We start from the raw sequence: 24,785 nt of genomic DNA on the forward strand, positions 1-24,785 counted from the left end.
CCAAATCGTGCGGCATAAGCAGCTGCGCCAGCACAAGGTCCTGCTAGTAGTTCTCACCGAAACATGGGATTATTGATTTCCTTGTTCATAATCATAGCTTCAAACATCGGTCCTTCCCGTACAACAAACTCTATCACTCGATGGATCACACAAAGAAGATTTCTGCAGAGGAGATGTGCAAATCAAACAAAAACGCTGTCATTTCCACAAACAGGCAGGGGATGATGTGTGTGTGTGTGTGACGATGTGATCAATGGCATGCCTCTGTGTGTGTGCGTGTGTGTGTGGGTGGGTGTGCGTGTGTGTGTGTGTGACGCTTCATGCCTTGGAGCGATAGCACACAGCGGTTGCAGCGGGCGCAGTGGAAGCTGCAGCACAAGTGCAACCGTGGCTCGGCCAGAGCAACCGACACAGACAGTAGCTCCTTCTGCATAGTTTGCAATTGCGGTCGACGTGTCAGTAGACCACAGGACCTACCCTGTCATCGCCCCTACTGTGCCGAACCTGCTCAACCCCCCCCCCCCCCCCCCATGGGGTCCGCATAGCCAGAACATGGGAGCGCGTCCAAGGTCCAATGTCCAAGGTGTGTGTGTGTGTGTGTGTGTGTGTGTGTGTGTGTGTGTGTGTGTGTGCGTGTGTGCGTGTGTGCTGAGAACTAAAAGTAGACACACGAGGTGTGTTGTAGACTGGGGTGAAAATAAGAAAGAAACTGCAAAACCACCTCCCCACATCGATGAGAACGAACAACAAATGGAGTCAACAATATAGGAAATACAGTTCAGGAAATACAGTTCATGAAATACAGTGTCTCCTGCTGTACTACGTCTCTAGTATAAAACAGTTTAGAGAAGTTGTAAGTGTAGCAAGTGACAATGCTGCTGGCATGCTGGAGAAAGCAAGAGAAAGAACTAATGCTGCAGATTGCAGACTTCTAGCGCATCATTCACCAACACGAAAAGTGCTAAGGGAATATGATCATAGTGAACAGAGCAAGTGAAGATGAAGTGATGCACAGCTCCTAGAGATAGGCACATACCGATCATGTGGAATAACCACAGGGATGACCAAATTACGCAAGTCCTGTCAAAGATGAGAAAGAAGACATATAGAAGATACGTGTCAGAAGATGGAAGATGACAAAGAGGCCAGGACAGATTTTACAAGAGTTGAAAAAGTAAGAGAAAGAAAGTTAGAGAGAGAAAGTTAGAGAGAGAGAGAGAGAGAGAGAGAGAGAGAGAGAGAGAGAGAGAGAGAGAGAGAGAGAGAAGAGAGAGAGAGAGAGAGAGAGAGAGAGAGAGAGAGAGAGAAAGAGAACACATGCATGCCTGTATTCTTAACTCTTACCTCATTATCATCATCTTTACCACCAGATGAGGAGAGAGTGGAGCGTCTTGCACCCGGCTTGACTGTATCACGAGATTGAGCGTTAAACGGTTTTCCTGAAATCACGAATACCATACCAATCAACAAGAAGACATGGTCATGGTTCTACAAGTGCCACTATCCACTGTCCATAGCCCATTATCCACTATCCGCAGCCCATTATCCACTATTCACAGCCTATTATCCACTAGTCACAGCCACTGTCCACCATCCACTATTCATATCCACTATTCACAGCCACTGTCCACAGCCCACTATCTACTATCCACAGTCCGCTATCCACTGTCCACTATTCACAGCCCACTATTCACAGCCACTGTCCACAACCCACTATCTACTATCCACAGCCCGCTATCCACTGTCCACTATTCACAGCCCACTGTCCACAGCCCACTATCCACAATCCACTGTCCACAGGTACAGATACAGATCAGCTGCTTCTTGCAGGTCAGCTGCATCTTGCGACATCATGAGGACACACATCACCAACCTATATACTGCTAACATACAAGGATAACAAGAAAATCACTAAATTTGAAACTTATTAGAAAACATGTTTTACAGTAGAATTCTGCCGGTAGGATTGCAAACATCGTCGCCCGTGACAAAACTGTCAATCTGAACGTATGATCAATTGGCCGCCTGTCAAACTTCACGTCACTCTAGAGTGAACCTCATGATCACTTTCTTCATAGTGTAACCGCTCGCCACTACCAGCACAAGCCACCAGCAAAAGCCACCGTCATCACATACCACATTCAGCACACTCCACTACCAGCAAAAGCCACGACCAACACATGCCACATTCAGCACTCTCCACTACACTACCAGCACATGCCACTGCCAGCACATGCCACTGCCAGCACATGCCACTGCCAGCACACTCCACCACCAGCACAAGCCACTGCCAGCACAAGCCACTGCAAGCACAAGCCACTGCCAGCACAAGCCACTGCCAGCACAAGCCACTGCCAGCACAAGCCACTGCAAGCACAAGCCACTGCAAGCACAAGCCACTGCAAGCACAAGCCACTGCCAGTACAAGCCACTGCTAGCACAAGCCACTGCCAGCACAAGCCACTGCCAGCACAAGCCACTGCCAGCACAAGCCACTGCCAGCACAAGCCACTGCAAGCACAAGCCACTGCAAGCACAAGCCAAACAAGGTTTGCTAGGTGAGACCGTGACCTAATTGTCCACTCATTCCCACTGTTATTCCACAAACATTTTGCTGGGCAAGGTCTGCCAGTATGTTCTTCAAAATTACTATGTCATGTAACCACTCTTGTGACGTGTTTTGCTACCGTCAAACTGCATGCATCATGCATCACGTTTCATGATCATGCCCGCACAAGAGAACCAGTGGGCATTACCAAGTACGCCACAACAATACATTGCAACACACCGCCGCACACTCCAAACCACTCCAAACCACTACAACACACTACAACATTCTACAAACCACTGCACCATAATGCAACACACTACAACACACTACAACACACTACAACACAATGCAACACAATGCAACATTCTACAACACACTACAACACACTACAACACAATGCAACATTCTACAACACACTACAACACACTACAACACAATGCAACACACTACACCACACTACAACAGACTGCAGCACAATGCAACACAATGCAACAGACTGCAGCACACTACAACACACTACAGTACAACACACTGCAGCACACTACAACACACTACAACACACTACAACAGACTGCAGCACACTGCAGCACAATGCAGCACACTGCAGCACACTGCAGCACAATGCAACACAATGCAACAGACTGCAGCACACTACAACACACTACAACAGACTGCAGTACACTGCAGCACACTACAGCACAATGCAACACACTACGGCACACTACAGCACAATGCAACACACCGCAGCACACAGCAACACACTACAACACACCGCAGCACACAGCAACACACTGCAGCACACTACAACACACTGTAACACGCTGCAGCACATTGCAGCACACTGCAACACGGCACTCACCAGATGGAGGCGGTGGCATAGTGGCAGCAACAGTTGACTGCAGCTCCGGTGCAACGTAGAAAGGAACAGGGGGGATGGGCACAGCCTTACCCCAGCCCATCTTCAACTCAAATCCCATCACCTCCTTTCCTGGAGATCAAAAAAGATTATCAAAAGATAGGGGTGAAACGAGTATCTATTTTGACCAATCGATCACTCATTCATAATATTCGATCGAGTATCCGATTATTTCGAGTATTTTATCAAAATTCTAAAGCGCTAGATTTATGAGTTCTCGACCAATTCGGAAGAAATTAGCTGGGGACATAGAACAGAAGTCGCCGACGTCTTGTACAGAGTGTAAAGTAACGATTTTCACCAGTACTTTCATTATTTTTGAAGAAGGGCTGAGGCTTCCTGCAGCTTCATCTGTGAAAAGAATTCGGGTGGACACACCTATTCCCATAGCGCTGCATATCACATCCGAACCAGTTCCGTTATTTTACAATGTTTCAACGTTGTTTTTTTTGTGCTAGAATTAACACCATAATTATTTGGCATGTACCCTCACTTCGTAGAGCACAACGGCGCGCTCTTCTTCTCCGTGATGTGCACAGTTGCACCTTCTCCCCCCCCCCCCCCCCCCCCCCCTCTGTATAGAGGTGACATAACTCGCATCATTTTATTTTTTGGCGCTACACTCTGCGTAACGCCATTCACAGAGCACAATGCGCGCTACCTTCTGCTGCTTCTCCTCCGTGATGTGCTAGTTGCGCCTTTTCTCTCTCTCTCTGTCATACTAGGTGACATAATTCGCATCTTTTTTGGCGCTACACTCTGCGTATATACTGCTCTTGTGTGGCTTCCACGGTATTCATTGTTATTACCTGACGATGGCCAAGTGCCGAAACGTTGTAAAATAACGGAACTGGTTCGGATGTGATATGCAGCGCTATGGGAATGGGTGTGTCCACCCGAATTCTTTTTACTTTCATTATCTCGTGACAAACTAACGTTACTTGCCGTTTTGATCGCATCGTGCAACTCATAAAATACTGACTCAAAGGCATGCATACCAGTTGATGAGCGGTACAACAGAGGTTTCGGAAAAATAGAATGCCAATACTAAAAAAAACAAAAAACCGATCAAGTGCAAAATTTCGAATACTCGCTCGTTTGAAATTTTGGAACGAATACTCGAATATTCGAACTAATCGTTTCACCCCTTATCAAAAGACAATGGTAATATTTTCAAAATGTTTAAATGAATAGTATCAGCTTTCGTGTTTAGACCACTGTACTACTTCAGCGTTTGACCTAGCTGCATGTATAGTCACTGTGCAATTTATTGGGAAACAACCTCTTACAGAATGCACCAACTGCTGCTCAAATCTGTGCGTTTTCAGGCCACAGACTTGCAACGAAATCTCCCCGGTGACACAACACTATTCCTCTTGCAAAGCAGTTACTAGTATTACAGTGTTTGCATTATAGTCTAGCATATTATTGTGAAAAAGAAGAAGGACAAAATGTTACGAGTTATGACTAACTGTCCATTTAATTGGCTCACGATCCGAGTTCTACTTGCATATACTTGCATATAGTTCAACGTAGATACAAGAATGACTTTTTCCACCAAAGACAGAGCACAATCCTGAGAGAATGCCACACAACTACTAGTAGTCAGTGGCAGCCTAGAGCAAGGGCTAAGACTAACCATTCAACGCATCGAGTGCTTTGCCGCCATCTTCACGACACATGAAAGCAACAAATCCACACATCCTATTTCTAGCTTTCTCCTCATCTGTCCTTGGCCACATAATCTTGACAGAAGCAAGGGGACCAAACTTGCCAAAGGTCAAGCATAGCAACTCTTCATTCATCTGCCATTGAAGCAACATAAACACATGGACAGAACACAATCAAAGACTAATACACGGAGAAATGGACTCCAGTCGGCTTCTGCTCAACATACACAGGTTGTGCAGATAAATTATGGGAGACCTAGCACAAGCGAAATCCGACACTTGGCATGAGGGACTACACCATGGAGTGTGCAGCCCCTGCAGCCCTACATACGTAGTACATGTGTTACATACAACTGTTATCTGTCTCATGACAGAACTCCTACTCGTCACAGTCAAGGTTCACAAGAAAGGTTCAAAGGTGCGAGCAAAAATGAATGGGGACTGGATAGCAACACTCCTAATGTGTAACATGTCTGTGAACTGTGTGTATCTACTCTGTGACCTTTCGACCTGTTTGGGATGCATACTGCTCTAATGTACAAATTAGGTACAGCTCATTACATCATTGATGTCCATTTGTGGCACTGTCCCCTATGGCAAGTGTCGGATTTCACTTGCCACGACTGTATAGTCCATTTCAAAAAGATTTACTTCCTCCGCGTCATCGAAATTGTCGCAGTTTGACTTTTGATATAAAGCGGGGTATTTACTCACCAGCACTCGTACCAGAGGCAAGGAATCGGACATAGGTGATAATCATCAGTATAGGGTGACGGCAAAGTTCTATTTTCTGTTGTTGGAAGCTGGAAATTTTGAACTAGACGCAATTTCTTCGCTGATGTCGCTGCGATGGTAATTTCGACTCCCTGAGATCAGTCAGGCGTTACAGCCTGCACATTTCTCGTGCTTATGGCCATTCACTCAAGCCTCATTACAGTTTTACCTTAGCTGGGGTGAGAATGACTTCGTGGAACAAGAGGCAGCGCTTGGAGAAACATCGAGGGGTCAGCAAACTAAATGCCTGCAACAGCGATAAAATTTGTCGCTCTGGCTGAGACACTCAGTACATGATTGTACCTGCAAGAGCCGTGTAGACTCTACAACTAGTGCTAGTGATGCACGCGCAGGTGCCTACCATGGTATACCAGTGGCTGAGTCACTCAGTACACGATTTTAACTGCAAGAGCCGTGTAGTGCTAGTGTCGTGATGCACGCGCAGGTGCCGTGCCATGGCCAGTGATGCTGAAAAACAGGGCACGCTGGACGTGATAGTACACTTACCTGCATGATCTGTGACCACACAGCTAAAATAAATGGGTATGCCATGGCTAAAAAAGGTTCATTTCAAGATCGAGGTGATTCCGCCGACGGTAATCAACCGACCTCGCAACGATCGTGTATTCTTACTAGGCTTCGTTGGTGGTGAAGTAGAAATCATCCAGAGCTAGCAGACGACAAGCATAGCAGCTCTTGTCCTGTGGAGGAAGTCAAAGCATTTGAGATGAGGCGCGACCAACTTTCAACCTCCTTGAAATATTTCGGAACGATATTTTTGCCTCCATTTACATCAGCGACGACGAGGACTTCATCTCTGCATGAAAACTCTCAGTCCAACAGTCCTGGAACGTTACTCTAGTCTTCAGACTATCATACTGTGTAATAAGTTTTGAATGGCTTAGCTTATGGAGTTGTCAGTAACAAGTGACAAGTCACTAGTCAAACTGCGACAATTTCGATGACGCGGAGGAAGTACAATCAGGTTTTGGTCTTAAAAAGTATGAAGATAAGGGAAATTTGGACAACAAAGTACATAGAGTGGCTTGTTAGGACACGGCAAATTGTTCTGTGACGGTTTCGGAACAATTGGACCAGCCGTTAAGGAGTTACAATTTCGGCCAGGTTTCCGGCCTTTTCCAATGGTTTCGATTTTGCCCAGGAAGCCAGTATCGATTTTTTATTAAAACCCACGATTTATCCTTTCCTTTTTGGCCTTGTGGTTATGAATGCTGTCTGCTGACCATGAAGTTGTGAGTTCAAATCCCAACATATCCTCAAGTCTTCATTGTTTTGGTGATCAAGAGACAAAGAAGATGGCTGCACCAAACGACTTGTTGTTGGAGCTCGCGCTTCCTGCCGAACTGACTGACACTTGACTGGCTCACGCCATGTGAACACACCCACAACACTGAAATGGTGTGAGTGAATATGGAAGTCATCGCGCTGTAGCTTTTTGAGATTTATTTTAGTATTTCAAGATCGCCAATTTATTTGAATTTAGCAGTCAACGCCGTCTTCTATCAGCGTTCACAAGCGTCTGCTTTTCTCAAAATGTCGTCGAAGTCACACAGATAGCTTTGCCAAGTCATGGCCTTAGGAATGAGTCCGTGTCGATGTCGTTTTCGTCACACGGTGAGTAAATTGCATCGCAGCTCAAAGAAACTATTTTGGCCACAAAACGAATTGGGACCCATGCCGCTCGTCAACATTTACAACACTTTCGTTTCGACATGTCCTCTCTGACTCCATTATGGATACGAGGAAGAACTCGTTTTTTGTAAACCAGGCGTACATGACTGTAAAACGTGAGTGAGTTGTCATTTTTCCTGCTTTCGCGCGGAATATTTCTTCGAGTTCACAGTGAGTTTTTCCAGGCAGCGCTCGAGTGCTCATACGGTAAGACGCCTAACTCCGCGGGCGATCGCCAGGATTACAAATCTTTTTGAAACGGACTGTAGTTCCTGGAGTGTACCTCTGCATACAGTAATACATCTACCGCATTTCACTTGAGGTCCTATGCACGATGCCATGCAGTGCATTGTCATACCAACCTCCTGTAGAGTATGTGAGTGAGTGCTAGCACAGGGGGTTTTGCACCCGCTAGCTACTGTCATTACGGTATCTAACGTACCACCTTTTGCCCTAGCCTGCAGGTATCATGCGTATTCGTCACATGCAACAACGTGATAGACCTTAGCTACTGTGGCATACAGCATCTCTGGTGGCTCGCTGAGTGCACCATACCTTCTGTCGCCCCTGGATGCAATGTGCTGTACTGTGTATGAACTGCGTATGACCTGGATATGACCTGTGTATGAACTGTGTATGACCGGGATATGACCCATGTATGAACTGTGTATGACCTGGGCATGACCTGTGTATGACCTGAACATGACCTGTGTATGACCTGGATATGACCTGTGTATGACCTGTGTATGAACTGGGTTTGAATGATGGCATTGGCCCAGAGTGTAGTACAGTCACACAGAAAACCGCATTATCCACATTGTGCGCAGTGTGTGTGTGTGTGTGTGTGTGTGTGTGTGTGTGTGTGTGTGTGTGTGTGTGTGTGTGTGTGTGTGTGTGTGGCGCTTCATGCCTATGCACAAGTGCAGCCGTGGCTCGGCCAGAGCAACCAACACAGACCGTAGCTCCTGCATCGTTTGCAATTGCGGTCGGCGTTTCAGAAGCCCACAGGACCTATCCCGTCATCGCCCCTACTGTTCCGAACCTGCTCAACCCCCATGGGGTCCGCATAGCCAGAATATGGCAGCGCGTCCAAGGTGTGTGTGTGTGTGTGTGTGTGTGTGTGTGTGTGTGTGTGTGTGTGTGTGTGACACGCACACACGTACGAGTATAGGTACTAACCTGAGGACTCAAGTTTCCCACATACAGATTGGTTGTCTGTGGATCACCATGATCATGAGAGCCACCACTGATGTGCCCTGGGGCTTCACCACGTTCACCACGCTCCACTGCAAACGACGACAACAACAACAACAACAACAACAACAACAACAGCAGCAGCAGCAGCAGCAGCAGCAGCAGCAGCAGCAGCAGCAACAATGTGAGCTCACCATTCGAGAACTGCATAGACTGGCCATTGCATGAAACTGTACGTCTAAGTTACAATGAATACTGCATCACATCCAGGCTGCAGTCCCTTGTTTCGTCGGACAGCACTGCAGTTTACCCATTCAATCTCAAAGCTGTCCTTAGGGCCCATTTCCACTACGGTACCGTGAGTGCCGTGCCGTGAGTACCCATGGTGATTTGCTCACGTGAGGGGCAGTTTTGGAGCGAGTTCATTCCGTGGCTCCTGCCGTACAGCCCCGTCGACATTCCCGTGCCGAGGGCCTCTGGGGGGTGGAAATGGCATGCCGTGGTATTCCGTGAGGTCGAATGCAGTGAGTAGTAGGTATTTTACTACTCCCTGAAAGGAAGTTTTTCTTTCTTTTGTATTTGTGGTACAGTCGCCCCTTTCTAATCGGGCACTTGTTTATCCAGCACCCTTGCAAACCAGCACACTTTCTGCCAAAACGGATTTTTCAGTTCATTTTCTACGCTTTAATCCGGCACTTGAATTCCGCCTCCAGCAGCGATTTTCTGTAACAAATCACTCAAACTGTACATAATTCGATTTTCTAATCCAGCAGTTGTACATCGTATACCGTCAGGGAGCATTGTAACATACGCAGCACATGTAACATACACCTGGGAATATCCCATGCCAGTGCATAGGATATTCCCAAGTGCATATTAAAGACATGCATTCCACAAAGTACTAACGGTAACTTGGATTGACACAGAAAATCCCTACGTTTCGACGTACGGCACTAACATGTATGTTAACAGATGGGCCGGGCTGGACGGCAGGATTTGATAATCCAGCACCCTTGTTTATCCAGCAGAAAATGCCATTGCAAAAGGTGCCGGATTAGAGAGGGACAACTGTACGAAGTTTTTCTTGGCTTTTGGCTTTTCGATTGGTTGATTTCTGAGCTTTCTCCAGTCATCTCCCCCGCTATTTTCCCTCAAGACCAAAGTCAGAAATTGATAAAAAATGGTGATCCGACCTGCCGACGGAATGCACGGAACGACTGTGCGCAGATGTAAATCACTCTCGGCTTCAAGCTCGTACCGTGGGGTACACGTGACCCACCCAAATCGTCGACACGGCACTCACGGTACCGTAGTGGAAATCGGCCCTAACAGACACATCATATCACATGACATGGCATCTACACACACACACCCAAGCCTGATTTCCCAAGCATGACATGGCATCTACACACATACACCCAAGCCTGACTTCCCAAGCATGACATGGCATCTACACACATACACCCAAGCCTGATTTCCCAAGCATGACATGGCATCTACACACACACACCCAAGCCTGATTTCCCAAGCATGACATGGCATCTACACACACCCACCCAAGCCTGATTTCCCAAACATGACATGGCATCTACACACACACACCCAAGCATGACATGGCATCTACACACACACCCAAGCATGACATGGCATCTACACACACACACCCAAGCCTGATTTCCCAAGCATGACATGGCATCTACACACACACACCCAAGCCTGATTTCCCAAGCATGACACAAGATGCCAAGTGAAGTCCAGTGCGTAAAGCAAATCAAGTTCCCAATGAGCAAATGTCTACGTGCAATAAAAAGAATAAATTCTGCAGTCATCACCACGCATCACCGAAGTCAGCAAAGCTTTCCAGTCATGCGTGGTGATGCCAGCAGAATTTATTCTATTAATTGTATTGCTATTCCAAAACTGTTGTCTCCGCATCGTTTATATAACGTGATGTACCTATGTGCCACAAAGATTTCACTGTGACGCAGCCACTGCAGGAGAGGATGGATTTCCGCTGTGCAGTGTATGACCATGCAAGTTTAACCATACAATCAGAGAACCCATACAATCAGATAACCCATACAATCAGATAACCCATACAATCATGTATACAAGCTGTATTACTGAGAAACATGCACAGTCAGCAGCAGCAGCAGCAGCATGACCACCAGCACCACCAGCAGCAGCAGCACCACCACCACCACCACCACCAGCATGACCACCAGCAGCACCAGCAGCACCAGCAGCAGCAACAGCAGCACCACCACCAGCACCACCACCAGCATGACCACCAGCACCACCAGCAGCATGACCACCAGCACCACCAGCAGCAGCAGCAGCAACAGCAGCAGCACCACCACCAGCATGACCACCAGCACCACCACCAGCATGACCACCAGCACCACCAGCGGCACCACCACCAGCATGACCACCAGCATGACCACCAGCACCCCCAGCAGCAGCAGCAGCAGCACCAGCAGCAGCACCAGCAGCAGCACCACCACCAGCAGCAGCAGCAGCAGCACCACCAGCAGCAGCACCACCACCACCAGCAGCAGCAGCAGCAGCACCACAGCATCCAAAACCAGCAGCGGTGGCATTGCAATCAACTTGCATCACCGCCACCACTACTGCTATTGCCATTGCCACCACCAATACAGCAAATACCACGCAGTGATGGCAGCAGCAGTACCGCCAGCAGCAGCAGTACCGCCAGCAGCAGCAGTACTGCCAGCAGCAGCAGTACCGCCAGCAGCAGCAGTACCAGCAGCAGCAGCAGCAGCAGCACACAGGACATTGCACATAGCTAGCATATCCATCCAACATACATGTACTGCGAAGCAACACCGACATACTGGCCATGATTTTCTGCAGTGCTGGAGGTGTTGAACCGATCCGTACAGCCTCTTGTTGCAAGGTCTTCTTCAAGCGATGGCGTTCATCCCTCTCTTCTTGCTCCCTGCACATATCCACCATCAACATACACAGTACAGCTGTACAGGTCAATACAATCCCTGCACATATCCACCATCAACATACACGACAGCTGTACAGATCAATACAATCCCCGCACATCTCTTGGGAGCAGCTTTTGCAAAAAAACCCTTGAAGGGTGGTAGATTGGCTGCAGACATGCTCCCCAGTGCAAATGGTTATGCCCGATGCACTACATGCAAGATTGACATACACCATCACCATTGGGCTTGAAAGTGAAGACGTCAGAAGTTAACAAATAATGACTTCTGGGTGACACTTCGATCCACTCTGACCATAGCGAAGTACACTGAGTGCGTTCGATTATGCCCGCGAATCGATTCATGAATCGATTCGCGCTATTCACATCACCCCATGTTAATAGGGTGAATGGATTCCGAATCGATTCCAGGGCCCATGACATGAAAATCAAACGACTTGAATGCATGCGAATGGATTCATGAATCGATTCAAGTGCATAATCGAACGCAGCCACTAGAGGGATTCTAAAAGATGTGCATCATGTGTACTAGTACATGTCAGAACATGTGTGTGTGTGTGGGGGGGGGGGGGGGGTCGCGACGTCGGTGGCTGGACCTGGGGCTGTCTATCACCCCATGAACAGTGGTCAAATGACATCATACATGATTTACATTGTACATGCCTGGAGGCTTTGTTGGAGCACACAGTCCTGGTTGATTCACGCTCGACATTCGGAGTCTAATGCGCAGGAGCGATTTTTGAGATGCATTTTTAAAGTGCGGGTAACGGTCGTGAAGTACGGTATACATGTACAAGAATAATATTATAATTATGGTATACAAAAATATTTTCATCAACCTGGTAACATTGCAGAAGGATTTTTTTGCAAAATAGCCAGTTGCACAGCTTCAAGTCAAGCAGGAGAAAGGGCAGGTCAAATACATTACTAGTATAGAAGACGACTGACTAGGGGTGCGTTTGGTTGGTACGATCTAGAACAGGATCGAGCAGCTGGTGCACATGGAGCAGCCTCATGCCAACCAAACGGTACTCCAGAAACAGAGCATATTTTTGTGAAAAGTATGCCAAACTTGGTGCATTCTTCAAAATGTGTATGGGTCACCATGGTCACTGTGTACGGTACGACGAGTCCAACCCAAAAGCGTATGCACGTGATCATTGGGGACCAAAATCGATGTTCCCGCCAGGTTTCACTGTGAAAAAGTGAAACTGCTCGGTCTGCTCCGGCCTCGAGGCCGGAGCAAGCAGAACATGTTCTGGCCGACCCAGAACAGGTGCAGTCCCAACCAAACGCGCTGTTCTGGTGAATCCTGTTCTAGTTCGTACCAACCAAACGCGCCCTAGAACAGAGACAGAGCGCTCTGTGAATATATTGAATGTGTGGTGTGGTTCGACTACTGTTTGTGTATTGCAATCCATCATTGCACAGCTGACTTTACTGTTCTGAACTGCATGCAGTTTCACACCTTTTCAGCTCTTCCTTGAACATCTCCAGGTTGCTCTTGCTCTTGCTCTTTTCTTTCTCCTTCGGTCGTTTCTAAAGATTGACAAGAAAAGAGAGAAATGAAGAGGTAGAAAGGTAGAAATAGAGGCAGAGAGAGAGAGAGAGAGAGAGAGAGAGAGAGAGAGAGAGAGAGAGAGAGAGAGAGAGAGAGAGAGAGAGAGAGAGAGAGAGAGACCCCCAGTCAGAGAGCAGCAGAGAGGCACAGGCCAAGCACACAAACACATACTATTTTCTGCTGATAACCACTTAGGAGACGGAGAAAGAGAGGAATGTGTGTGGCAGGCATAATTGTCAGGAATGGAACCCACTGCCTCTAGTTTGGAATCGACTGCACATACCACTGTGCTATGTGAGGCACACACACACACACACACACACACGCACACACACAGACGTGCACACACACACATATACACGCACACACACAAACGTACACACATCTGCATATCCGAGTCTGAGCGTGTTTTGCTCCTATCATGAAGGTCATGCACGTGCTTTTCTGCCAACTTCTACCCATGGTGTCCTCTCAGTCCATCAGCTGCTCGACAGTCACAATTGTCATCCCCTATGACCACTGTTCTGAGAAGGCGCTCCACACAAATCAAGTAGACCAAGTTGGTGAATTCACGATGTGCACAAGTATGCAGAGGATCGGATCATGGAGTGAACACGGGATGTCTGAAACTATGCATACATGATACATGGAGTACTGCATTTCAACAAAGACGTCGTCGGATTGAAATTCTGTTAGGACAGTGCTACAATAAATGTGAGCACCACATTTGGGTGCACCACATTCAGTTGCAACACACTTGGGGGCACACATCATGCTCATATCTATCAACAAACTAGTGAAAGCAGAAATACTACAAACATACTGGTTTGGCACCAGGAGAATCTCCTGGATATGGTCCCAGGATTCCAGATCCTGCAGCTATGGTAGACATGGTGTGCGCTATGGTCTTCTCCTTGATGGATTCAGCCAGGCGGGAAGTTGGTTTGTACAGTGATCCTTTGTGGCCACTTGCACTTGCACTACTCTCACTCTCTTCTACACGCGACAAACACATCAGTACATGTACAAAGAAGGGAACTCGGTGAATGGCAAACAAGACCTCATAACAAAGACATCGTCATGAGCATGATCATCAACAAAAATAATAACAACGACAGCGACAGCAACAACAACAACAACAACAACAACAACAACAACAACAACAACAACAACAACAACAACAACAACAACAACAACAACAACAACAACAACAACAACAGCAACAACAGCAACAACAGCAACAACAGCAACAACAGCAACAACTCTTATTGACCACAGGCCATCATGAGAATAAATATTTGAAACGAGAGCAGCAGCAGCCGAAGTATCCGCAACAACGACTAAGTGACAAAAGAATGTTGAATCACAGCGACAACAACAGCAAAACACTGGAAAATCGAATATTTATTAATTTTGTACCACTCTACAAATCAACATGACATGTGATGTAGAGTGAAAGATGTGCCGATGGCTCAAGAGACCTTCCAAATATGGTCCCGTGTACACCTATGGTGTAGGTGGTCTTCTTATGTGGGCCAGGGTGTATCTGACAGTAGGGACAGGAAATCACATCCCTTGGTTCTGGCTGTAGTGGTCCTCTGGGACAAATAGCTGCTTTATCAGAGTGGTCTCCTAGGCAGGTTTTACTGTCCAAAACGGTGCAATTATTGAATCAAGCAACAGTTACCTGTCTCAGCATTGATGACGCTTCCACGTACAAACGCTTTGCCTTGTCCAGTTGGCGTTTCCTCAAAGGAAGCCACAAACTCGGCAAATACTTCAGCAGTAGCTTGCTCATCATTCTGCACATACATGTGCACATACACGCACGCACACACACACATGCACACACACACACACACATATGTGTGCACATGCACACACGCACATGCACACACACACACAAACACCATGTACACACATGCACACACATGTACACACACACGTGACACACACCACACACACACACAAACACACACACACACACACACACACACACACACACACACATGACAGTGAACACCACCATCACACTTCGAACAATACACGTGCGTACTGATTCTAGAAACACGAACATGTTCTCATCCATTCACCGATTCTGCTGATCTTCAGACAAGATACATCTGCAGATAATAGTGAGTTTCTGCTACACGGAACTACGCAACAAACTCCGTGTTAACCGCAGTGAAGTTCGACACGGATTTTAAGAACGTTGCGCCGGTTCTGCTGTGCGTAGCATGCTCGAACTTCCCGCCACATGTACTCTGTGCGCTCAGTTTTCACACGGAGACCAGTCCGTGCGAAGCGTGCTTCACACGGAAAACGGTACGAAAAAATCCGTGTGGAACTTGATCCCGTACCGCAACGAGGTTTCCATACGTACTTTGGTACGTTTTACCGTGTGACAGAAACTCTCTAATGTTGATAAAGTGGCAATGCCTGTCCAGGGTTCTAGCCAAAGGGGGTGGGTGCACACCTCTTATCCCGTAAAACACAATACCCATACGACAGTATAAACAAGGCCGGTCGAGGCGGCTCGAAGCTTTGCCTCCGTTGTAACGTACATGTGTATACCACAGTATCAAGAGTACATAACCATTGGTTATGTACTCTTGATACTGTGGTATACTACACGTACACATACATGTACCACATTTTGCAAGTAGACATTATATCAAGCTCAAAATGGAGCACTTAAATGGCCAGCACTAAGTTGCTAGGAGACGTGTTGCACTGAAAGTTATTAGCACACGTGTGGTTATACAATATATCTGGAATGCGTCTCCTAACTATCACTTCACGCTGCCACTCCTACAATATAATCAGTGAATTATACTTTATAAATTATTGATACATTATAATTATTCATACCTTCTTACGATCTTCCTTTTCACGCTCCGATTTCGATTTGAAGAGAGCACTGCGTTTGGAGACCGGAGCAGGACTCGTGGATGATTTCGTACCTAAAGAAAAGCTCATTTTGTTTCCAGAGCTCTGAATACATGCACAAAGTAAATGATTGAAATTTCGCATAGTGATGAGAAAACTATTCAGAAAATGATTTCACTCGAGGTATCCATGTACCTTCTCTCCGCTGTCTTTGTCTTTCGACTGGCCCCATGGCAAGGCTTTTTTAGTGGCCTTCTTATTGAGTCCTGCAAGAGTCGACATATCTCCTATTCTGCAAAGTAACCAACTACATTGTAACTATGTACACACCAGGATCCATCCGTCAAAAACTTAGTTCTGAAAACTGAAGCCTCTCACATCGAAAAAAAAATCGCTCCGGTGGTCTTGTTGATATGATCCTGGTCTTCGCTCGATCGCGATCCTGCTTGCATCATAATTCATACATAGAATCATAGCTCACTGGGCTGCGCGTGCGGGCGGGTACTACAGGTAGCGCGCGCTAGCTAGTGGTAGTAGCCCCGGCCCCGCTGCCGCGGGCCGCGGCCGCGGATGACGAGTCTGACGACTGACCATGACTCATGACTCCCATCATGTTCAGTCACGTGGCCGATCTTCAGTGCTTTGGCTGGGCCGGGCTGGCTCGTTCTAGGACTAGGTGCAGGGAAATCCCCAGAAGGCCGAAGCCTTCAAAACCACTGTACTCGTACTGGACGAAATGTGCAATGCTCTGCAGAACTGCCAGAAGTAAAAGTGTGATGTTGAGGATTTCGATAGTTTTCCATACCGCCATCAACTACATGACATTGTCCATAATTGCTAATGTAATAACCTAGGCTGATTTTCTTCACTCTAGCCACTCCACCATGGAAAGAGAAGAATTCATTGTCCCACGGGCCAACGTGCCTTCTTTGAAAAGTAGTAATGGCTGTGTGTTGGTGATGAGAGCTGAGAAACTTTTCTCGTGTAGCGTTGAAGTTTCGGATAATGGAGATGCACTCGGGGAGTGGGTCACGGTGCTTGGGGAGAAGGAGAATGCTCGCCGTGCAATGGTAACAGGAATTAAAAGGAACCCACCTGGAATATGGAAGATTTGATTTGACTTGTTGCACTTGAGTGCCCCAAATATCTTGCACTTGATTCCTATGATCATGTATTTACTGTACATGAATTTTATTTTAGTTCACATGAAGAATTGGACAAACATAACCAATAGCTATCATGTGCTGTAGTTCACTGGTTGTTACAAGAGTGTTGGTATTCAACCAAGAGTACATGAAACCCATGTACTCTTGATTCAACTACTTATCTGTTAGTGTCATGTGAAGGTAGCAGTACCAAATGTAGTTTCAAATCTTTATTCTCACGATGGCCTGTGCCTGTGGCCACTAAGAGATCTTTATTGTCATCGTTGTCCTGTACTGCTGTGATTACCCATGTTTGTTCCTTATAGGACTACATCTTGGCGGGATGCGAGGAACAAGAGGGAATGAATATTCCCTTTACCGCTGATCTCCTTGATGAGCCGAGTGGGACATTTTTCGAGAGACTCGAGTACTCATCGTGCGCTGTTGTCAGTGTCCGCCGTAATGGATATATAAATATCCGCGGTTCGCCTGTTGCGATGGCAACTGCATTGTCTATCATCCAATGTCATCAAGCGGAAAGCAGTGCCAGTACGCCTGTACCTATGTCCAGCAGTCGTAGCAGTACCAGTACGCCTGTACCTGTGTCCAGCAGTCGTAGCAGTACCAGTACGCCTGTACCTATGTCCAGCAGTCATAGCAGTACCAGTGCGCCTGTACCTGTGTCCAGCAGTCGTAGCAGTGCCAGTACGCCTGTACCTATGTCCAGCAGTCGTAGCAGTGCAGTGGATACTAGTCCTACAGGTAAGCATACGCCTAGTCAGCAAGCAGGTGACTCCAAGACTTGTTCACTGGCAACTTCATCATATCAGCCAGTACATAATGATGGTCTCCAAGTACACAGCAGAGTATCCCAGCAAGCTAGCTCACAAAGTAAACCGCAATTAGCGTGCAGCTTCTCCAAGCCATCCAAACCAGTATCAGCTCGAACTGAAACGGTCAAGCAAAAACCAACAGTATCACCGTCACCTTCAATGCCACACTCCTCTGCACATGCAGTGATATCTACACTGTCCTCTACAACTAACCTTTCTCCTATACATGTGCATCCTGCTGCTACTACTACCACTACTTCGGGCACTACTACTGCTACTGGGTCCGGTGCTGTCAGCTCTTTGATGTTACCGTCTGATGTTAGTGTATGGCAAGCCGTCTCAATAGCCAATGCTAGCAGTTCTGTAGCAACAGTTTCTACCAGCAGCATGAACAGGACTAGCATGACTAACGACGACAACAGCAGTCACGCCAGAAAGCACAAGTGTGGTGCTGCCGATGCTGCTACTGCTGCTTCTACTCCTACGGTTGTCGGTAATGCTGAGCGGCAGAGTATTGCTTCGGCGAGTAGTACACCTGTAGGAATGTCACGTACCGATGCTGCCACTTCTACCGCTGTCACCACTGCTGGTCGTGGTGCTGCTACTTCTACCGCTATCACCACTGCTAGTGCTGCTGCTAGTACTGCAGGTCGTAGTGCTAGTGCTGCTGGTGCAGGGAGTGCAGGGAGTGCAAAGCGCAGCCTGTGGGACATGTCTGTGTGCAGTACCGGTAGCAGTAGCAGTAGAGCAGCAACAAACAGTCGGAATACGGCCAGCCAAGTTGTGAATGATGATATGTCTTTAGCCCTTTCCTGTTTACCAAAGCCAAGTGCGTTAAGTTCCTATGGTCCTTCTACAACTCCTGGAACTCAATTCCAAGCTGTGGGAGCTCATGGTACATCCAAATACGACCTCACAACCGCGAGCACATCAGCAATGCCGCATGATAACAGTGCAACATACGACACAACATACTCTGCAGGTGCCAGCAGCAGCAATACCAGCAGCAGGTCTACTAATCAGGAGAAATCTCTCTGGGTTAGTGCTATTTCTGACGGTGCTCGGGGAGGTGGCAGTCAATCTTCCACACCATCTTTTGACTCTTCAACACCTTTGCCTTATTATGCCAATGCATCGACAAAGACATCATCACATTCCAGCAGTGCTAGTGGTGTGACTGGTGTGAGCGGTGGGAGTGGCCGACATGCCGCTGCTGCATCACACAGTAACACCAATGCTGGCGGCCGATCGCCAAGACCAGCTGCTAGCACTGGGAGCGCTGGTAAGCACGGAGTAGCGCACAAAAAGCCGCACAAGCAAAGCCACTTGGCATCTGCCAATGCTTCAAGCTATCCAGCCGGTACGACTGCTCCTGCACATCATCATCATCATCATCATGCAAGTGGCGGCGGCTATCAAGCACATCCTCTGTCATATATGCCTAGCACAGGCGCTTCTGGCACTGGACTTCGACCCGTCATCATTGATGGCAGCAATATTGCAATGAGGTAAGATTCGACCGTATACATGCATGTATGTGCATGTGTGTGTATGTATGTGCGTGTGTGTGTGGGTTTGTGTGTTTATCTTTGGCTGCATAAGCCAGTATGTTCATGCTTGCACTAAACCGTGTGAATTACCAAAAGACCGGATTACTAAGGCGTGTAAAATTAGAGAATGGGTTTGATTTGTTGCCGCTGTTCATTCCCTGATGAATGTGCTGTTATGTCAACTTCTTTGATCTTGTTGACCCCTAACTTGTATTCTTACCTTTTTAGTGTATTTACTCTCAATCTTTCTCATCTTGGGGAGGAGAGGGGTTGTACAGCCCTTTTAAAGTCTGTTATTTTCCTTCACATCGTATCACCCGGTGTCGTTTTGTGCACGTGCCCGTGTCTCTTTAGCCATGGCAAGCACGAGATCTTCAGCTGCCGGGGAATCCTATTGGCGGTGAAGTTTTTCCAAGAACGAGGTCATCTCAACATCAGAGCAATGATCCCAACGAGTGTCTTTAGGACTAATCATGCCAAGCCAGTTCGTAACAAAGAGATCTTGGAACACCTGAGGAAGTGCGACCACCTGACGGAAACACCTAGTCGACTGGTCAATGGACGTCTTATTGTCCCGTATGATGACCGGTTCATCCTGCAAGTTGCACAAGGTAATGGAGGTGTTGTCGTATCTAACGACCAATACCGGGATCTTATTGGAGAAGAACAATTCCGTGTCATCATTGAAACTCGCCTTGTTTCCTTTATATTTGTTGATGACCTATTCCTACCAGCAAAGGATCCACTGGGTAGATCTGGACCTACCCTAGATGCTATGCTACAGTTTTGATATATGAACTGCCACTGCCGTCTTCCATATGCCGTAACCATGGTGATATGACTTTGCTTGCACACTGTGCTGTGCAAGAGGGTGTAGTCTTAGGTAGCAACTGACTAATAGCTGATAACCTTCCTTACACACCATCCACACACACACACACACACCATCTACACACACACACACACACACACCATCTACACACACACACACACCATCTACACACACACACACACACACGCACACACACACATACACACACACGCACACGCACACACACACAGATAATGTGCTAGGTATCGGTGGTGGGGTTGACGGTAGCGTACCCATCATTCCACTCCCTCCCCATTTGCGTTTGCTTCACTTGCCATCGCGGACGCACTTTCTCTAGTTCTGGCATGAATACCTGCTCAACAAATACCTAACAAGTAGTATGATCTATTTGTACGGACAGTATTCGATTGTTAACAAGTGCTAAACATCTTCCCTGCTCCCATGGGTACCACATCATCACATGGTCACTTAGCATATAACATGATATTAGTCGTACCTGATCAAATCCACGTAGACGAATAGTGGTGTTGTTATACCGGACTACTAGTGTCACTACAACGTAGTATTAGTAGATGTATTGTGCATTGTACCGTATGCATTGGCCGTGACTGCACGTGTACGTGATGTAGTCATTGAATTTGTGTTCATTGTGTTGGGAGCTGGTACTCCTCCACGTAACAGTATGCATACTAACCATACTTTCTTCTCTTTCTCACTCTCTCTCTCTCTCTCTATTTTATCTACTTCACTAGTCCCTTCAGTCCCTTCAGTTTGTACATCATCTTTTAGAGAGTATGTATGTGTTATGTGGGAAGCCTTTTTTCCCGTTTTATTTCCTAGTTCTTACTTTTCATCGAGCCTTGCCATGCCTTTGTCTTGTACTGCCCCATCCATTGTTTTTACCCATGCTAGGTTGGCTGCCCACCTATGTTCATTGTGCTGGTCAAGCATATCTTTCGCTTTCGAGTGTGCCACGCGCAATTGCAGCTCGCCACATCATGTTTTTAGGAAGTTACGTAGACGAGCAGCTTGCTGTGCTCTGTTTTTATGGCTAGGTTTTATCAAACAGTCATATAATTTGTACACTAGAGCAAAGTCCTCCGTTCTGTTTCTAAGGGCGTATCTTCAAAAATACCACACTGCCTTGTGTAAACGCCTGTCTCATGTAGAAGTAATACAGACCCGATTTCAAGATCGACTGTCGGCTGTAAGCTTGCCTCATACGTCAGTCTTGTTACAGTCGTACCACTGGTGTGGTTTCTTGTTCTTATAGCTACATGACTGTAGGCCACCGTGAAGAGAACGAGATTGGGCATGGTCAGGAGTTTGATGGATTTCCCGTACAGTTGCCCCTGACAGCGGGCTTTGATGGGTTTCCCCCTACCGGTTGCCCCTGACTGTGGACTTTGATGGCAAATCAACGCCCACTCTTCGAAGCAGCTGATTGGCCATAACCTAGCAAAGGGGATGTGTGTCGTTTGAATCAGGGATCAAGTCAAACACAAACCAAGGCGGGCCATGATTCTCTATAGTGGAGATATGTGCAGGTTGTATGCACAGCACTGAACAGCACAGAGATGGCTTCTTGAACTGTTTCTGTACTTATCTGAGATCTTTGAGATGGCAACTTGCTCTATTGATGCAATGAGAAGATAGCTGAGGCATGTGGCAGCGACGAGAAGGGACACGGTTGGATGCCATACACCTGGACACAATCAACACCATGTTCCGTCAGTAGGCGGACCATCACCATAACGCTCATGAACACACAACCACGCATGGCTATTACTGCAGTGCGCCCTATCCATAGCCAGTTCAACTGCATGTCCAAGACTGTTGAGATAACTTGCAAAGAAAATAAACTATATCGCTTTTAACAGCATAACGTAAAGAAAGGTGCACTTTTCAGGACTTGCCAATAATTGCATAAAAGAAGACAAACATTGAATACCTTTCACTGATGACGCACATAGCGGTGTGCTGGTAGCTACTGACAACGCCCTGCTCCTAGTACTGTACAAGGAAGGAAACAAGCTCAAGTTCGGAAACCAGAAAGTAGTTCATGATTTATGATTTTTATTGGAAAAGGCAGAAAGACCAAAGGCAACAGGAAGCAATTGAGATTGCAGAACACTGAACAGTTGAAATTCCCACAGGACCAAGAACACTGAAGAGTTGAGACTCCCAACACAGGACCAAAAACAGTGAAGAGTTGAGACACCCTACTCAGGACTAAGAAACTTTAGAAGGCTAAAGAAAAAAGAAATACTAGCATGATATCTCAAAATGCTGTTGGATCTCAGCGATCACGGTATTTAGAAAATTAGCCAAAGATGGACTTCATCACATGCCACAAAATAATGTGCACGAAGAAAAGAAAATATCCAGCTGTCCAACATACAGCAGAACACTTGAAAGTAGGCAAATATCAAGCTAAGACGCTTCAAATATCGGTACACGTCAGAAGTAGTAGCCGTCTTGCAAGGTGGCAAGAAATCCATCACTGGAAAAAAATACTAATGTTTTATAACTGGTGCTGAAAGTTAGAAGAAAGGCTCCTTATTTTGGAAAACTCTGCCACTTCTGGCAGTATCAGCTGATTTGCATGTTTGTGTATATAGACATTGCAGTAGCAAGCAACAGCAGCAATTCCACGGGACAGAACAAAAGGACATGGACATGAGTGGACGTGGAGACAATTGAACACGGAAACAAGTGGACGTGGAGACAAGTGGACGTGGAAAGCATGCAGACAATATCTTGTCTGCAGCTCTGTGTTTGCAGTGACACGACTGCTGGCGGAAGACTGGGGATAAGAAGTGAATTCATGTGCAGGGTAGCGTGCAAATGTGTGCATAGCATATTGCTAATCAGAAACCATGATAGCTGGAATCTGCAGCGGCGTAGTAGCAGAGCGAAGTATGAAAAATAAAGAAATATAAACACTGTACATGTAAAAAGAAGTAAAATCTCAAGAAAAAAAAAGGATATGTTATGTGGTAATTGAAGAGAACGTGAGAAGGCAGGGTGATATTACCATGCAAGTCAAGTTCAATTGCTTACCGTGATCTGCAGTAAATAGCTGTGGAACACCTTGGCTACTGCAGTGGATCATAGTCAAGACAACGCCTTCACAACTTCACAGCCACTGCTGAAAGTAGCCAGGCAGTGGTGTAACAAGGCATATCTTTGACAGTGGCGAAACATAGCCACACAATTGCCCTGGCCAGGTTCAAAAAGACAGGAGCTTAGGTCAAATTGGACGAATGGAATTTCCGAATTCTCTCTAGTGTACGCCTCTTGACTATTGGCGATAGGGGCTGAATCTGCAGCGGCTGCCTCTTCGCTTCATCCAACGCTGATGGTGTCACTGAGCGAATCATATCAACCAATGATGACTTCCTTCGACTTGATGGTGGAGCAGTTTTGGCGCCTGAAAAGCAGAAAAGATAGGGCAGGGCAGCCTTAGGACTGCTGAAGCAAAACAAAACTGGTGCAAGGTACAAAGAATATACAGATGTTGGACTCCATAGGTAGTTCATGCCCTATAAACAGTTGGAAGTCCAGTCGAGAGTCAAATTCAAGCGATAGCGACTATCCCAGTATGCAGTCTGAGTTTTTGTCAGTTTACTTCAGTAGATATTACTTCCTCCGTATACAAAAACTTCGTGACATTTTTTTGAAGGCTGCGCATAGCTCTGGAATTGTTCCGTTTGACTTGGAATAACACACGTGGCACTGTCTAACCTGTTTACAAGCTATATACAAAGAAAAAAGCAACTCAGACGAATGAAGTTGAAGACACCACTGCAGCTGTACTTATGGCATAAGTACAGCTGCAGTGGTGTCTTCAACTTCATTCGCCCGAGTCAAGCTCCGTATGAAAACATCCAAGAAGAAGATTGCCTGATGAGTCCAGCGGGGACGAAACGTACGTCGCAATCGAGCTATGTCGTTGCTGTGTCATCTTCTATGTGCCATGCACTACTTGATGTACCAGCCTGCTATGCCGGATACCGCCAACCATGCATCGACCAGGCGCCAGGCGCAAACTGATGGTGGTGGTGGTGAGAAGGAGAGCTCTGTGCCAGAACTTTGCAGCCTAGAGAGCGTGTGTGGGCAGGCGTGTGTTTACCGCCATATTGCCAGGTGTGTCTTTACCACCATATTTATCAGCCATCAGACGAATGAGATTGAGTTTATT

General features: G+C 46.8%; 3 protein-coding genes across 5 annotated transcripts in view; 1 reads left to right on the forward strand and 2 right to left on the reverse strand.

Moving 5' to 3' along the window:
• The window catches only part of LOC135808154 (U2 snRNP-associated SURP motif-containing protein-like), a 32,268-nt gene extending 15,640 nt beyond the window's left edge, over window positions 1–16,628 (reverse strand). The window contains exons 1-12 of one of the 2 annotated variants that reach the window (XM_065321301.1): window positions 16,417–16,628; window positions 16,204–16,326; window positions 15,020–15,134; window positions 14,156–14,328; window positions 13,240–13,310; window positions 11,653–11,756; window positions 8,783–8,889; window positions 5,107–5,272; window positions 3,411–3,539; window positions 1,345–1,439; window positions 1,037–1,080; window positions 58–162 (exon numbers count right to left, since the gene is read on the reverse strand). In XM_065321301.1, the coding sequence (XP_065177373.1) occupies window positions 58–162; window positions 1,037–1,080; window positions 1,345–1,439; window positions 3,411–3,539; window positions 5,107–5,272; window positions 8,783–8,889; window positions 11,653–11,756; window positions 13,240–13,310; window positions 14,156–14,328; window positions 15,020–15,134; window positions 16,204–16,326; window positions 16,417–16,503 (1,319 nt within the window). In that variant the 5' untranslated portion in view covers window positions 16,504–16,628. Of the gene's footprint in view, window positions 1–57; window positions 163–1,036; window positions 1,081–1,344; window positions 1,440–3,410; window positions 3,540–5,106; window positions 5,273–8,782; window positions 8,890–11,625; window positions 11,757–13,239; window positions 13,311–14,155; window positions 14,329–15,019; window positions 15,135–16,203; window positions 16,327–16,416 lie in introns of both variants that reach the window. The other variant, XM_065321300.1, reaches the window with a different exon arrangement.
• A 357-nt stretch (window positions 16,629–16,985) lies between these two features.
• On the forward strand, window positions 16,986–21,779 carry LOC135808155 (uncharacterized). Its single transcript, XM_065321302.1, has 3 exons — window positions 16,986–17,291; window positions 17,693–19,707; window positions 20,104–21,779. The coding sequence occupies exons 1-3, from the start codon at window positions 17,106–17,108 to the stop codon at window positions 20,537–20,539; spliced, it is 2,637 nt and encodes an 878-aa protein (XP_065177374.1). The 5' UTR covers window positions 16,986–17,105; the 3' UTR covers window positions 20,540–21,779.
• Window positions 21,780–22,390: 611 nt separating this feature from the next.
• LOC135808156 (rho guanine nucleotide exchange factor 4-like) overlaps window positions 22,391–24,785 on the reverse strand; it is a 36,622-nt gene continuing 34,227 nt past the window's right edge. For both annotated transcript variants that reach the window (XM_065321304.1, XM_065321303.1), the window contains exon 11: window positions 22,391–24,014. In XM_065321304.1, coding sequence (XP_065177376.1) covers window positions 23,830–24,014 — 185 coding nt within the window. In that variant the 3' untranslated portion in view covers window positions 22,391–23,829. The remainder of the gene's footprint in view (window positions 24,015–24,785) is intronic.

The sequence above is a fragment of the Sycon ciliatum genome, chromosome 2 (genome assembly GCF_964019385.1).
Source record: "Sycon ciliatum chromosome 2, ocSycCili1.1, whole genome shotgun sequence".
In the NCBI taxonomy this organism is placed as follows: Eukaryota; Metazoa; Porifera; class Calcarea; order Leucosolenida; family Sycettidae; genus Sycon; species Sycon ciliatum.

Coding starts and splice junctions, on each gene's coding strand:
- LOC135808155 (XM_065321302.1), top strand. CDS start 17,106: ATGGAAAGAGAAGAATTCATTGTCCCACGGGCCAACGTGCCTTCTTTG. Junction 17,292..17,692: donor AGAATGCTCGCCGTGCAATG/GTAACAGGAATT, acceptor TGTTCCTTATAG/GACTACATCTTGGCGGGATG. Junction 19,708..20,103: donor GGCAGCAATATTGCAATGAG/GTAAGATTCGAC, acceptor GTGTCTCTTTAG/CCATGGCAAGCACGAGATCT.